Below are 13823 nucleotides of genomic sequence, written 5' to 3'. Positions count from 1 at the left end.
CGGAGGGCGAAGACAGCAAAGGTAAGAAACACATTGATTGTATGTTATTTATTTGTGTATTTTTTTTTTAGGTTGCCCTTTGACTGCCAATGTGCTTATCTATGCCCTTTTCTGGGTATAGATAAGCACAGTGAGAAGCAATGCAATTTTTGGCAAATACAGCAGGGCCCTGCTTCTCGGCGCTCCGCTTTTCGGTGCTCCGCCGATACGGCGGCACCGAGAAGGGGGCCCCCATGTTGGATAAAAGTCGCGCATGCGCAGAACGGGCGGTGGGTTGGAAACACCGGGGTGGGTGGGAAGGAACACCCCCTGCTACCACCTCCCGCCACGTGGGGGCAGCGGGAGTGCCGGGGACCGGGTGGGGGTGGGGGAGGGAAGGAACACAGCAGCCAGCCACGGGGACCGGGGCGGGGGAAAGGAACACCCCTGCTACCACCTCCCGCCCCGCACGAGCAGCCAGCCATGGGGACTGGGGGCAGGAGGGGTGGGCACCGTGTGAGCAGGAGGGACAGCAAAACACACACACACCCCCATTACTTACCCGTGCAGGTTTGAAGTCCTGGCAGCTCCATCCTGCGTCACAACTGGGTCAGTACACGTGGACACGAAATCCCGGGCAACGCCGGATATGTAAGCATTGAACTACTTTTTAATATAATAACCCCTTAGTTGTCCAAAGTGCTACTAAGGGCCTAACATATTCCTACCATTACACTACTTACCACCTCTTGCATATGAAAGAGTCTAATAAGGCATTTTATAGTAGTTAAGTTACTATTTTCTATTCAAAACAGAAGTGACATCTTTGTACTTATTGGGGGATATGTATCAAAGGTCTCAAACTGGAGCATTGCTCCAAAAAGAGATGCAAAATGCATTTTTTTTCACTATGTGTCACTTTAGAGAAAAGGAAAACATAGGTGCAGGGATGCACCAATATAGGTGCTCAGAAATGTATAAAAGTTGCTGGAGAAATATCTCTTCCAAATATGAGTTGTAGGCATAAGGCAAAGCTGACAGGGCGCCAGGGTCTCTAGTAATGATGTGGCTCCCCAAGAGCACTATAATAACATGTTATGAGACTCACCCTTGACCAGCTGTAGATGCCGTGCCCGTGATGGATGTCCCGGTGTGTAGCACCGCCAACCCTCGAACGACTCGTCCGTCGTGAGGGCGGTCAATGACCGGCGGTGTGTTGAGTGGCCTCTGCTCCAGCAACCCGGTGTGCGACCGCAAATGGCAGATAAGAGAAGACGCCTCACAAGGAGGAAACACGCGATGCACCGCCGTCAGAACAAATGGAAGGCTGGTCAGCTGACTGTGAAAAAACTTTATTGCTCCCAATGTAGAGCTAGCACACTTTGACCCGTTTCAGCCAATTGGCCTTTGTCAAAAAGGCCAATTGGCTGAAACGGGTCAAAGTGTGCTAGCTCTACATTGGGAGCAATAAAGTTTTTTCACAGTCAGCTGACCAGCCTTCCATTTGTTCTGACGGCGGTGCATCGCGTGTTTCCTCCTTGTGAGGCGTCTTCTCTCACTTTAGAGAAAAGCACCAAGACATATTGACATGATTTTCCTCCACTTCCACCAGTGACCATTTTGGGGAGTGGTTATAGGAGGAGTTAGTGGAGGAGAGTTAGGGAAAGGGAGTCAGGCCAATATTATGAAGAAATGTATCTTGCCTAAGTATATACAGGTGCAATTTTCCTCTCTCTTTGCATTAAATGTATGTGCCTGGTCTGAGGTAGTGTTTGCAGTTGTAACGCTGTTCTGCCCGCAGACCAGACCAGTCCCCAGTACTGAGGTGAGTAAGCGTATAACACGCACCCACAGCAGTGAGGGCATGCCCGGAGTGTGGTAGGGTGCGTTGCCGGGTCTGGTGAGAGAGGGTTAGCCAGATACTTGCCGAGTCCGGGGCGCCAGAGGTCCGAGTAGTGAAGTCCAGAAGCCGTGGGTCGAAGATAGGAGAAAACAGCGTAGTCGTAGTCCAAAGCCAGGTCCGGGGGTAGAGAGGTACACGTAGTCAAAATGGAAGCCGGGATCAAGTCCAGAGGTAGTATACGGGTGGTTGGTACAGAGGCGAGAGCTGAAACACAGAAGAGAGCCAGGCATAGAACTCCGAACAGCAAGAGCCACAAGAAACTATGCAGAGCGAGGAAGGAGAGGGCAGACTGGGGTAATATATCTTGGGGGACCAATAGGGGGTAGAGGTGGAGCGGAGGTGTGCCCAGGCAGACCCTGAGATAGGCTCAGGTACCAGAGGAGGGAAAAGCCAGGTGAGTGGTGGAGAGTGTGATTAGGTCCTGCGGCAGGCGGGGGGCGGGGCCAGCCATGTGGGGGGCAGGCAGATGGGATCGGGTGCGTGCGTGACCCGGCAGCGTGGAGGCAGTGACGACGTGTGCCGCAGAGGAGCGGAGCGGTGTGACGGTTCAGGGGATTCCTGCTTCCCAATGTGTCCCCATCACCCCTGTTCTCCCTGCCTCTGACCTTTCTCCTCCTCGTTCATCTCTCCCTTCCTCCTCCCGCTCCCGTTCCTCTGCGACCTGTCCGGACGCATGCCCAGCTGTCACGCGCGTTCCCCGCAAGGTGCGCGCTTATCCCCAAACACCCGATCCCCCCCGCGGCACTCATTGCTCACGGCGCCTCTCTATTCCCTCTCCTGTCACATTACCTCCTTCAGCCGCTCCTCCCTGCCCCCTCGCCATCCTTGGCGAGCGCCCCCCGCGGCGCGACGCTCCTCACGCTCCCTGGCACACACTGTGCGCGCGCATCCCACCCTTACAGAGGGCGCGCGCACACGCTCCACTTGTAGGTCTTCCCTGAGCTCTGGTTCCGCCCCTCATAGTGTACAAGCCATATCCCTGTCTGATTTACCTGTCTCCTCCCTCACTCCTTCTGACCTATCTCTGCAATCCCTCATTCAACCCTCTGCTCCTCCTCTCTCTCCCATTGGTGCTCCCTCCTTTATAATCCCTGTCTGCCCTCTAACTCATTGCTCTGCATAGCTTCTTGTGACCCCTGTGTGTGCAGTCTCTATGCTTGGCTCTCCTGTCTCTTTCAGCGCTGGTTCCTGTCCCTGTTTACCTTTGGATCTCCCTGGCTTGAACTCTGCTTTGAATTGGATTACCCTGCTTTCTCCTGCCCTTGGACCCTGCATTCGGATACGATTACGCTGCCCTCTCCTATCCTCGAATACTTGCTTATGGACTTGATCACGCTGCTCTCTATTACCCCTGAACCCTCTGGCACACGGACATTACTATCCAAACTCTGATATCCTGGACATTCCAAGTATCTGTTAACCTTTTCTCAACAGGCCCGGTAACGTACTACCACACTCCAGGCATGCCCTCACTGCTGTGGATGCGTTATAACCTTACCCACCTCAGTACTGGGGACTGGCCAGGTCTGCGGGCATACAGGCATTACAAGCGGCACCCGGGCAGAGGAGGTAGGGACCCGGCGGGCAGGATGCACGGCATGTGCGGCGGTGCTCGGGGTTGGAGCGGGGGACACACGCCATGGGGAACATGTCCCCCGATCCCTTACAGAACCCCCACTTAAGGATCGGACTCCGGACGATCTCCCAAAGTTTGTGAGGAAACTTCCGGTGGAACCGCTTGAGTAAAGCTGGGGCGTGGATGTGGTGATCCGGAAAGTGTGCATTCTGGAGGAAAGGTTTTAGGCGGGAAACGTGGAAGACTGTGGGTATCTTCATGGCAGGAAGCAACAGGAGCCGATAAGCTACCAGGTTAATCCGTTCGAATCTGGGCGCCAGCTTCTGGGAAGGTGTCTTAAGCTTGATATTCCTGGAGGAAAGCCAGACTCTGTCCCCTGGCTTTTATTCCGGTGCCATCTGACGGCGCCGATCTGCCTGAGTCTTCCGTTTCCGGATGGCCTCTTGCAACGCCTTTTGAATCTTCCTCCAAGTCTTGTAGATTGGTAATTTGAACATCAGCTGCTGGTACCCCCGAAGGGGTGGAGGAGAGAGGGAGGCGGCTGGTGTGGAACCCATAATTAACGAAGAACGGAGATTCTTGCGTGGATTCATTACTCATCTAATTAATCGCGAACTCAGCCCAGGGTAATAAGTCCACCCAGTTGTCCTGAGATTTGGAGATGAAACATCTAAGATACTGTTCCAAGGACTGATTCATTCTCTCAGTTTGCCCGTTGGTTTGTGGGTGATAGCCCGAGGAGAAGAGGAGGGAAATGCAAAGTCTTTGAGAAAATGCCCGCCAAAATTTAGAAATTAATTGTGTGCCCCTGTCAGAGACAATAGTGAGAGGAATACCGTGTAGTCTGAATATCTCTTTAGAAAACACGTCAGCCAAAGTGGCCGAATTAGGGAGGCCCTTGAGGGGTACAAAATGTGCCTGCTTGGAAAATCTATCCACTACTACGAGGATCGTATTCATCCCTTTGGATGGTGGGAGTTCCACTATGAAATCCATGGATATATGCGTCCAAGGGCGTTCAGGGATGGGAAGAGGCAGAAGGAGACCCGATGGCTTATGTCGGACGGACTTACTCTGTGCGCATACCGGACAAGCTTTTGTGAAGTCCTGAATATCCTTGCTCATCTTTGGCCACCAAAAGGTATGTTTGATTAAGTCCAGCGTCCTTTTAAAACCAGGGTGACCAGCCGATCTGGATGAATGCCCCCATTCCTGGATTTTCGTGGAGCTGCGTACAGGCGTCCTTCTCGAACCTTTAATCTCCTGGGAATATGAGCCTGGGCTTCCGTGATTTTATCCAGGATGTCAAACGTATTGGTGGAAATTATGCAATTTGAAGGCAAGATAGTTTCCATAACCTTGTCGGACTTCTCTTCTGTAGTGAACTGACGTGGAAGTGCGTCGTCCTTGACATTTTTGGTGCCCGGAATATACGAGATTGTATAGTTGAAACCGGGAAATGGCTACCGGCTCCTTGGTACCCTCGAGGAGGTGTCTCCATTCTTGTAAGGCTAGCTTGATCGCGAAGAGCTCCCTGTTCCCAACGTCGTAATATCTCTCGGCCGAAGAAAATTTCCTAGAAAAGAAGCCACAAGGGTGAAGTTTGTCTTGAGGAGTGGACCTTTGTGATAGTACTGCCCCTGCCCCAATATCAGAGGCATCAACCTCAAGAGTAAAGGGAAGAGACGTGTCCGGGTGACGAAGGATGGGAGCGGAGACGAAGACTCTCTTGAGGAATTCAAACGCCTTGGTGGCTTCAGGGGACCAAAGCGAAGGGTCAGACCCTTTTTTGGTAAGGGCGGTAATGGGGAGAACTGTAGTAGTAAAGTTGCGGATGAATTTCCGATAGTAATTTGAAAAACCGAGGAAGCGCTGGATTGCTTTTAGGGAATTAGGTAACGGCCAGGCCAGAGTAGCCCTCAATTTCTCCGGATCCATAGTGAAGCCTTTATCGGAGATGATATAGCCCAGAAAGGCTGTGGAAGATTGGGGGAAGAGACATTTCTCCATCTTAGTGTAGAGCTTGTTTTCACGGAGACGAGAAAGAACCACCCTGGTGTGGTGGACATGCTCCTCTAGGTTTTTGGAGAAAATGAGAATGTCATCTAAGTACACTATGACGAAGATCCAGAATGTCCCGAAAGATTTCATTAATGAATTTTTGGAATACGGCTGGGGCGTTGCAGAGGCCAAACGGCATGACGAGATATTCATAATGGCCGCTGCGTGTATTGAAAGCGGTCTTCCACTCGTTGCCCTCCCGTATACGAATCAGATTGTATGCCCCTCTGAAGTCGAGTTTGGAAAATATAGAGGCTCCTTGGAGCTGATCAAAAAGTTCAGAGACAAAAGGAAGGGGGTACCGTTTATTAACAGTAATTTTGTTGAGCCCCCGGAAATCAATACAAGGTCTTAATGAGCCATCTTTCTTTTTCACGAAAAAGAACCCAGGCCCGGCTGGAGAGGTGGAATTCCGGAGAAAACCACTCTTGTGGTTTTCCTGGATATAGGTTGACATAGCCTCGGTCTCAGGCACCAAAAGGGGGTACGATTTAGACTTGGGGAGTGTGGCTCCGGGAATTAATTCTATGGGGCAGTCAAACGAGCGATGTGGCGGCAGGACCTCAGCCTGGGTCATGTTGAAGACGTCCTTGAAATCACGGTAAACATCAGGAAGCATGGAGGGAGGCGGTACAGATGTCTCGAGGCCGGCGAGCGTGGTTACGGAGGGTTTTCCAGAATTCTTCACTGAAGAACCCCACTGGATCGGCGATTTGCCCGTCCAACCTACACACGGATTGTGCAGCTGGAGCCAGGGTAATCCCAGAATGACCTGGACTGTGGGCGAGTGAAAGACATCAATGATCATAACCTCAGTGTGACCATCCGTGGTGGAAAGTGTGAGGGGAACAGACTCCAAGGTGATAAACTCTGGCTGGAGGGAACGGCCGTCTATTGCCTCGAGACCGATGGGTACCCTCTTCTTGATTAAAGGAATCTGGTTCTTGAGTGTGTAATCGTGATCCAGAAAGTTATCACCAGACCCGGAGTCGATGAATGCTGAGGCTGACACCTGGACATTAGGACCCTCGAGGATTAGAGGCAACAGAATTCTCTTAGGAAGTTCTTCAGGGGGAGAGGGGCAAGAAGAGATGGTACCCAGGGTGAGCCCCACAAACCTCACTGAGCGTTCACTTTTCCCGGTCTCAAGCGGCAGTGACGTACTTGATGATCCGGGGAGCCGCAGTAAAAACAGAGACCTTTGTTCCTGTGGCGAGTTCTTTCGGCGGACCGGAGCTGTTGACTGCCAAATTGCATCGGCTCCGGCGCGTCCAATGCCGGAAGGGCCAGGGGAGGAGGTCTAGGAGAGGCTGCAGTGGGCAACATGAACCGGGGACGCTGGCGTTCCTGGCATCTCTCCTGGAGGTGTTGGTCAACTCGAATGCGAAGGGTGATGAGATCCTCAAGCGAAGAGAGCCGAGATTGAGCTGCCAGATTGTCCTTGAGCGGTGCGGCCAAGCCCTGCCAGTATGCTGCGGAAAGAGCTTCATCGTTCCAACGAGTCTCCGCGGCGATCGTGCGGAACTCCAATGCGTATCTCGCTGCCAACCTGCGACCCTGGGAAAGATGAAACAGGGATGAAGCGGCGGTCTCCTTACGGGCCGGAGTATCAAAGACCTGCTGGAATTCTCGCCGGAATTTAGGAAAATCTTGGATTACTTCAGGTCTGAGTTCTCAGAGAGGGGAGGCCCAGGCTAGAGCGTCACCCGTCAGCAGGGCGTAGAGGTAGGCTACCTTAGAGCGGTCTGTGGGAAACCGGGATGGAGACATCTCGAACTGGACGTAGCTTTGATTCAAGAATCCCCGGCAAGTGAGCGGAACTCCGGCATACCGGTTAGGCTGAGGGATACGTGGTTCCGAAGCACCCGCAGATACCTGAGCGGGGGGAGGAGGCAACGCCGGTGGTTCCCAAAGGGAGAGGTTAGAAAGCTGCTGTGCCTCGGAGGATACTTGGTCTCTCAGTAATTGCCAGTGCTCCATGGTCACACCTTGGCTCACCTGAGGAGGGTCTGCATTTGGTGGGCTCTGCATAATGTAACGCTGTACTGCCCGCAGACCAGACCAATAAGGCATTGTATAGTGCTTAAGTTGCTATTTTCCATTCAAAACAGAAGCGACATCTTTGTACTTATTGGGGGATATGAAGACATATTGACATGATTTTCCTCCACTTCCACCAGGGACCATTTTGGGGAGTGGTTATAGGAGGAGTTAGTGTAGGGGAGTTAGGGAAAGGGAGTCAGGCCAATATTATGAAGAAATGTATCTTGCCTAAGTATATACAGGTGTAATTTTCCTCTCTCTTTGCATTAAATGTATGTACCTGGTCTGAGGTAGTGTTTGCAGTTGTAACGCTGTACTGCCCGCAGACCAGAGCAGTCCCCAGTACTGAGGTGAGTAAGGGTATAACACGCACCCACAGCAGTGAGGGCGTGCCCGGAGTGTGGTAGGGTGTGTTGCCGGGTCTGGTGAGAGAGGGTTAGCCACATACTTGCTGAATACAGGGCGCCAGAGGTCTGAGTAGTAAAGTCCAGAAGCTGTGGGTCAAAGATAGGAGAAAACAGCGTAGTCGTAGTCCAAAGCTAGGTCCAGGGTAGAGAGGTACACGTAGTCAAGTCATGGAAGCCGAGATCAAGTCCAGAGGTAGTATACGGGGGGTTGGTACAGGGGCGAGAGCTGAAACACAGAAGAGAGCCAGGCATAGAACTCCGAACAGCAAGAGCCACAAGATCTATGCAGAGTGAGGAAGGAGAGGGCAGACTGCGGTAATATATCTTGGTGGACCAATAGGGGGTAGAGGTGGAGCGGAGGTGGGCCCAGGCAGACCCTGAGATAGGCTCAGGGACCTAGAGGAGGGGAAAGCCAGGTGAGTGGTGGAGAGTGTGATTAGTTCCTGCGGCAGGCGGGGCCAGCTGTGCGGGGGGCAGGCAGATGGGATCGTGTGCGCGCGCTCCCTGTAAGGCTCCTGCGTGCGTGACCCGGCAGTGTGGAGGCAGTGATGGCGTGTGCCACAGAGGAGCGGAGCGGCACCCGACCGGAGGAGGTAGGGACCCGGCGGGCAGGGTGCACGGCATGTGCGGCGGTGCTCGGGGCCGGAGCGGGGGACACACGCCGTGGGGAACGTGTCCCCCGTTCCCTTACAGCAGTATATCCTCTGCTTCTGAGAGATCTATGCCAGATTTAAGAAACCAGATTAACAAGAATCACACAACTGTTGCTGATTAAAGTTGAAACAGATTTTAAAAAATGTACTCTGTTTTGAAGCAAATTCAGCCATATAGATCCCCAATTGTGTGTGTCTATCATATATGGCTTTGATAATCTGTATGGAACAGTCAGCGCAGCCGAAAGACTGAATTCCATGTTACTATGATACCATGAAGATCTTCTTGTGTCAGTGAAATGTGAGAGTTTCTAACATATCATTACGTTGGGGGTAAGATTACAGCAGGGAAAGACACTCTCCCCTGTTTGTTACCCTCCATAATGTATGGGTGAGGTCTGACGACCAACGCGATAAACATATTTCATGTGTAATTCCTCTGAGGTATAACAAAGAGCATTAAGCATCTCTCACATCATGGACCAGGGTCTTACCCACTAAATTGTGGTCACTATTTCTTGGATGGTTTCAGGTTGATATTTGGCTTATCTAGTGATATTTAAATATTTTGATGCCAGATGTGCATGCATCACATTGCAATATTCCTTACTTCTCTGTAACTCCTATTGCTTCACGTAACAACCCCAACTCTTCCGACTTAGCCATATAACTGCTCCCTATAATTCTGCCTATTTCTCCATATAACCACTCCCTCTAACTCCTCCCTAACGTATCTTGTTGCTCGATATTACCACTCCCTATAACTCAGGGATGACTAACACATTTCAAAATGTCAAAATACGCAAATAACAGAAATTTCAGGATTTCACATGCTCCCTCCTCACCTCCTTCTCCTCCACATGCCCTCCTCGTGATCTGCTTCTCCCCCACATTCCCCCCTCATCTGCTTCTCCCCCACATGTCCCCCTCAACTGCTCTCTGATGTCCCCTCCTCATCTGCTTCTCCTCTACATGTTCCCCATCTTATCTGCTTCTCCCCGACAGGCACCCCTACTCAGTGGGTTCTCCCCAACTTGCCCCCCCTCACCTGCTTCTACCCTACACTTCCCCTCCTCACCTGCTTCTCCTCCACTCTCACACATGTGCCCCCTTCTTCTCCAGCTTCTCCCCTACATATTCTTATCACCTGCTTTTCTTTCACTTAACATCTTTCCTCACCTGTTTCTCCTCTACATGTTCCCCCCTTTCTCACTTTTCCCCCTTCTCTCTCACTCTTCCCCTCCCCTCTCTTACTTTCATCCTTCCCTCTCTTACTCCCATCCTTCACTCTCTCACTCCCCCTCCCCTCAATCTTATTTCCCCCTCCTTCACTCTCTCTTCTTCTCCCCGTCTCACACACTTCTTACTCCCCCTACTCCCCTCTCACTCTTACTTCTTATTTGTCTTACCCCCCTACTCCCCTCTCTCTCTTTCTCCCCCTCTCCTCTCTCACTCCCCCTTTCTTACTTTCCCTAGTCAACAGTGTCCAATAGAGCAGATATGCCAACCGCACTTTAAAGGAGGAGAGCAAAGTGCAGGGCAGGTGAGGCGCAGCTTTCATGTGGTGCCACGTGATCGTAGGAGCAGGATCAGGTGCAGAGGCTAACCAGGAATTACTATTGGCCTTGCGATAGTTCCTGCTGCAGAAGCAGTGCTGGCCCTTGCCGCCCTTGCCCCCCATGCCAGCTCTCCTCTTTCTCCCCGGCAAAAACAGATTCTAAATCTGCTGCCCCATACAACAATCTGCTGCCCCATACAACAAGCGACCCGCAGGTCTTATTTGTCACCCCTGCTATAATTTGTCCCTAACTCTTTCCATTTCTCTCTCTAACTGCTTCCCACAACTGCTCCCTATCTCTTCCTGTTGTTCCTTATAACTCCTACCTAGCTCTTCATATTGCTCCATATAAGCTCTTCCTATAACTCTTATTGCTTCATATAACGCACCCTATGACTATGCCTATTGCTCCTTATAACTGCAACCTATAACTCCTCCTGTTGCTTCATATACCTGTTCCCTATAACTCACCACTCCCCAATTCTCAAGCTGCCACAGCAAATAAGGAGACACACAACCGGATACATTGACTTTGGAGACACAGAATACAACTGCATTTCTTAGCATGCTCTCAATGCCTATATTGCTTGCCACCATGGGACTACTCTGTGTGTGCGAGATGAATTAAATGTTGAGAAACACGTTACCTACTTGTGAACCTTGCTACATAGCACCCCCATAGTATGTAAAGTGAGTTGTATATGGAGCTGTCCAGTGCTGAAATTACAGCCAAGAGGGGCAGCTGGAAAGGGAGGAAGAGAAGGCTTGCAAAGGAGGTGGGTTACAGATAGAAAAAAGAAAAGGGAGGAGACTGAGGGAGGGGAAAAAGCAGTATGCAAACCCAGACAGGCAAGGAAAAGAAAGAGAGAGAAAGGGGAGGTGGAGAGAGGCTGGTGGAACCTAAGAGCGCAACAGCTGCAGAGGGGAGAAGGTTAGAGGAGAGAGCAAGGGGTGGGAGATGAGCTTTTCATGGAATAGACACTGAAATCTCAGGCTTCCCATCCAAAAGCAGCCAGAAACCTCCTTATTGTGCCAGGGGAAAGACCAACATGCAACGGAGCGTGTGATGTGGAATGCAGCCGGAGCCCTGGGAGAGAGAGAGAAGCAGGTGAGAGGAGATATGCCTGCTTGTCTGTCTGATTTGCCTCTCTCACCCATCTCTCTTTCATGTTATCTGTATCGTTCCCTTTTCTCCCTCCAGGCTCTGATCCTACATTTCTCTCTCTTTCCCCCTATTGTGGCTGGTGTTGCCAAGCCCTCCCTGTTCTTGTATTCAAGCTGATTACAATGGATACTGCCTCTCCCTCTGCTTCCCGCCTGTCCTCCCTTAATCCCACTCTCACTCACTGTTTTACATCTGCCGTTGTATTCATTTTGCTTCTTGCTTGTATTATTGTAATCCTTCTCTCTCTTAATTTGTATAATTGCCACCTCCCGTGGTCTATTTCTCACACATACACACACTCTGCCTTAATCTATCTCTCTCTCTCTCTCTCTCTCTCTCTCTCTCTCTCTCTCTCTCTCTCTCTCTCTCTCTCTCTCTCTCTCTCTCTCTCTCTCTCTCTCTCTCTCTCTCTCTCTCTCTCTCTCTCTCTCTCTCTCTCTCTCTCTCTCTCTCTCTCTCTCTCTCTCTCTTTATTCCTTGTCTACCTCTAAGATTAGAGGTAGACAATGAAAGATTGTCCATCTTTCTCACTCTCTATTTCCTTCACCTTTTATCTTCTCTTCTTCACAGCAGTCTTTCTCCATCATTCCTCTCTCGCCCTCATGCACACTTTTTTTTGTCTTTCTCTGTTTCTGCCCTTTTGCCTTTCACCCCTCACTGTATTTTTCTCTTTACTTTTCTTGCAAATCTCTATTTTTTTTCTCACCCATCCTCCCCACTTAGATTCTTTCATTCACTTCTCTTTTCTCCTCTTCCTATGTCCATCTGATCCTAAATATTGTGTCCCTTGGGTTACACTCCCTCACTCCTTGTGCACCCTCATTGCTGAGTGATGATGTCCTGTGCTTTTAATAGCCCAGAAGCTAGATTTATATCAGGAGACTATTTCATGTGAAATAATTCTGCTCCTTCCCTCTAAAGAGTACATCCCAATAACCACCTCTGAGGTCAAATCCCAAGCTTCCCTTTTTTGCTCCATTGACCACCATGCAGTTTTCATGGCAATGAGTGTTAGGAGGGAAACTATAATAGATATAGATGGATGTATAACATGTGAATAACTGATCCATAATTAACTGCAAACCATAATTGAGACCCATAATTCATTTTTACATTTTGCACTTCTTCCCTGCTCTCCTCTTATAAGCGAAATTAATTTCCATGATCCAATCCACAAGTGGGAGAAGCTGTTTGCAGAACTAACCAGAAAGCTCATGGGGATGAGTTATGGGCCTCATTGAAGCAGCTAATTACAGTCCAGTGCCTTCCCCTTTTCAGAATACTCAATGCCATTAATCAGCTCCCTTGTCTTTCCCCAATAAGGGTTATTTGGCCGATGAAGCTTGTGAGCATCAGCAATATATTTTCAAGTTGGAGGGAGGCAGACTTTGTTAGAGTGAGGGGAAGTCCTTCTTCACTGATAGATTGATGGATGCATGGAACGGCTTCCCAGCAGTGAGGGTAGAGGGGAAGTGCAATCAGGAAGCCAGTGGGATGGACACCAGGGAACCATAAAGGTTCAGTAAATAGGGCATAAAATCAGACAAGTAGTGTGAGAGGTCACAGTTAGTAGGGGGGAAAACGTGAAATGGTTGTAACCTACTGTCTGTGTCAGTTTAAACTTACAGGCCTATGTGTATACAGTAATTCCCAGACTGGGCATTTTACTATTAAAATAAGTTAATTAGTGACCATTTATTTATTTACCTAATAAAAGTATTTTGGATTTTGGCATCCAAATAATTTCGCATGTGCGTCTTTGCAGGACATTGCGGGCGGTGTCTGAAGATTCTGACACGTGCATTTAGATCAAACCTTTGTTTTCCTGCTTGTAAGAAGCCAGTTTGTAGTATTTCTTACATATGACACATCTGTTGGAAGGCGCGTTTTATGCTGTTGAGGACGTTGTGGAGGTTTTAGCATAGTAATGAAGAAAATAAAGAGCTCATGCAGGAGGTGTATGCCGGGCTATTTTAGTAGTTGGAACAGAGTTCCAGCATGATTTTCTTTCCATTTTGTTTTTGATCTCTCAAAAACAAAACAAAAAAACTCCATATGGTGATTATGAAATTATTAGGAATGGGGCTAGAATGATAACTAGGAGTGGATACTTGCCTTCTGTACCGCATTTCTTTCTTTAAAGCTAAAGTGTGTACTGTAGTTTAAATATAAATTATGTTTTTCTTAGAGTTCTAGCACCTTTTTCCTTTCAAAAACACCACTGGGTACATGCCATTTTTGGCAAGATCGGCTGAAAACTGCCATTCAAGTCAGTGGCAGTTTTCTGCGACTAGCTGCTGCAGACTTTATTGAATAAGGGTTTTAGAGGGGGATTCACTATTTTCTGATACAGGTTATCGCACCATGATCCTGCATTAGCTGCTATTCAAGCCAATGGCTGTTAATGCCGGGTCGCTGTGCGATAACCTAAATTAGAGGATAGAGAATCCAAGTGTTTGTGTTAATATGCAGTTGAAT

General features: G+C 49.6%; 1 protein-coding gene across 4 annotated transcripts in view; it reads left to right on the top strand.

Moving 5' to 3' along the window:
- Positions 1–10916: 10916 nt before the first annotated feature.
- The window catches only part of SLC8A2 (solute carrier family 8 member A2), an 83782-nt gene continuing 80875 nt past the window's right edge, over positions 10917–13823 (top strand). For 2 of the 4 annotated variants that reach the window (XM_075606853.1, XM_075606854.1), the window contains exon 1: positions 10918–11288. Coding sequence is in view for 1 of the 4 variants with exons in the window: in XM_075606856.1 (XP_075462971.1) it covers positions 11254–11288 (35 nt within the window). In the remaining 3 variants the exon portion in view is untranslated. Of the gene's footprint in view, positions 11289–13823 lie in introns of all 4 variants that reach the window. The other 2 variants (XM_075606855.1, XM_075606856.1) reach the window with 2 other exon arrangements.

This window comes from Ascaphus truei, chromosome 7 (assembly GCF_040206685.1).
Source record: "Ascaphus truei isolate aAscTru1 chromosome 7, aAscTru1.hap1, whole genome shotgun sequence".
In the NCBI taxonomy this organism is placed as follows: Eukaryota; Metazoa; Chordata; class Amphibia; order Anura; family Ascaphidae; genus Ascaphus; species Ascaphus truei.
The sequence above is the reverse complement of the archived record's forward strand: the minus strand, read 5'-3'. Positions and strand labels throughout refer to the sequence as shown.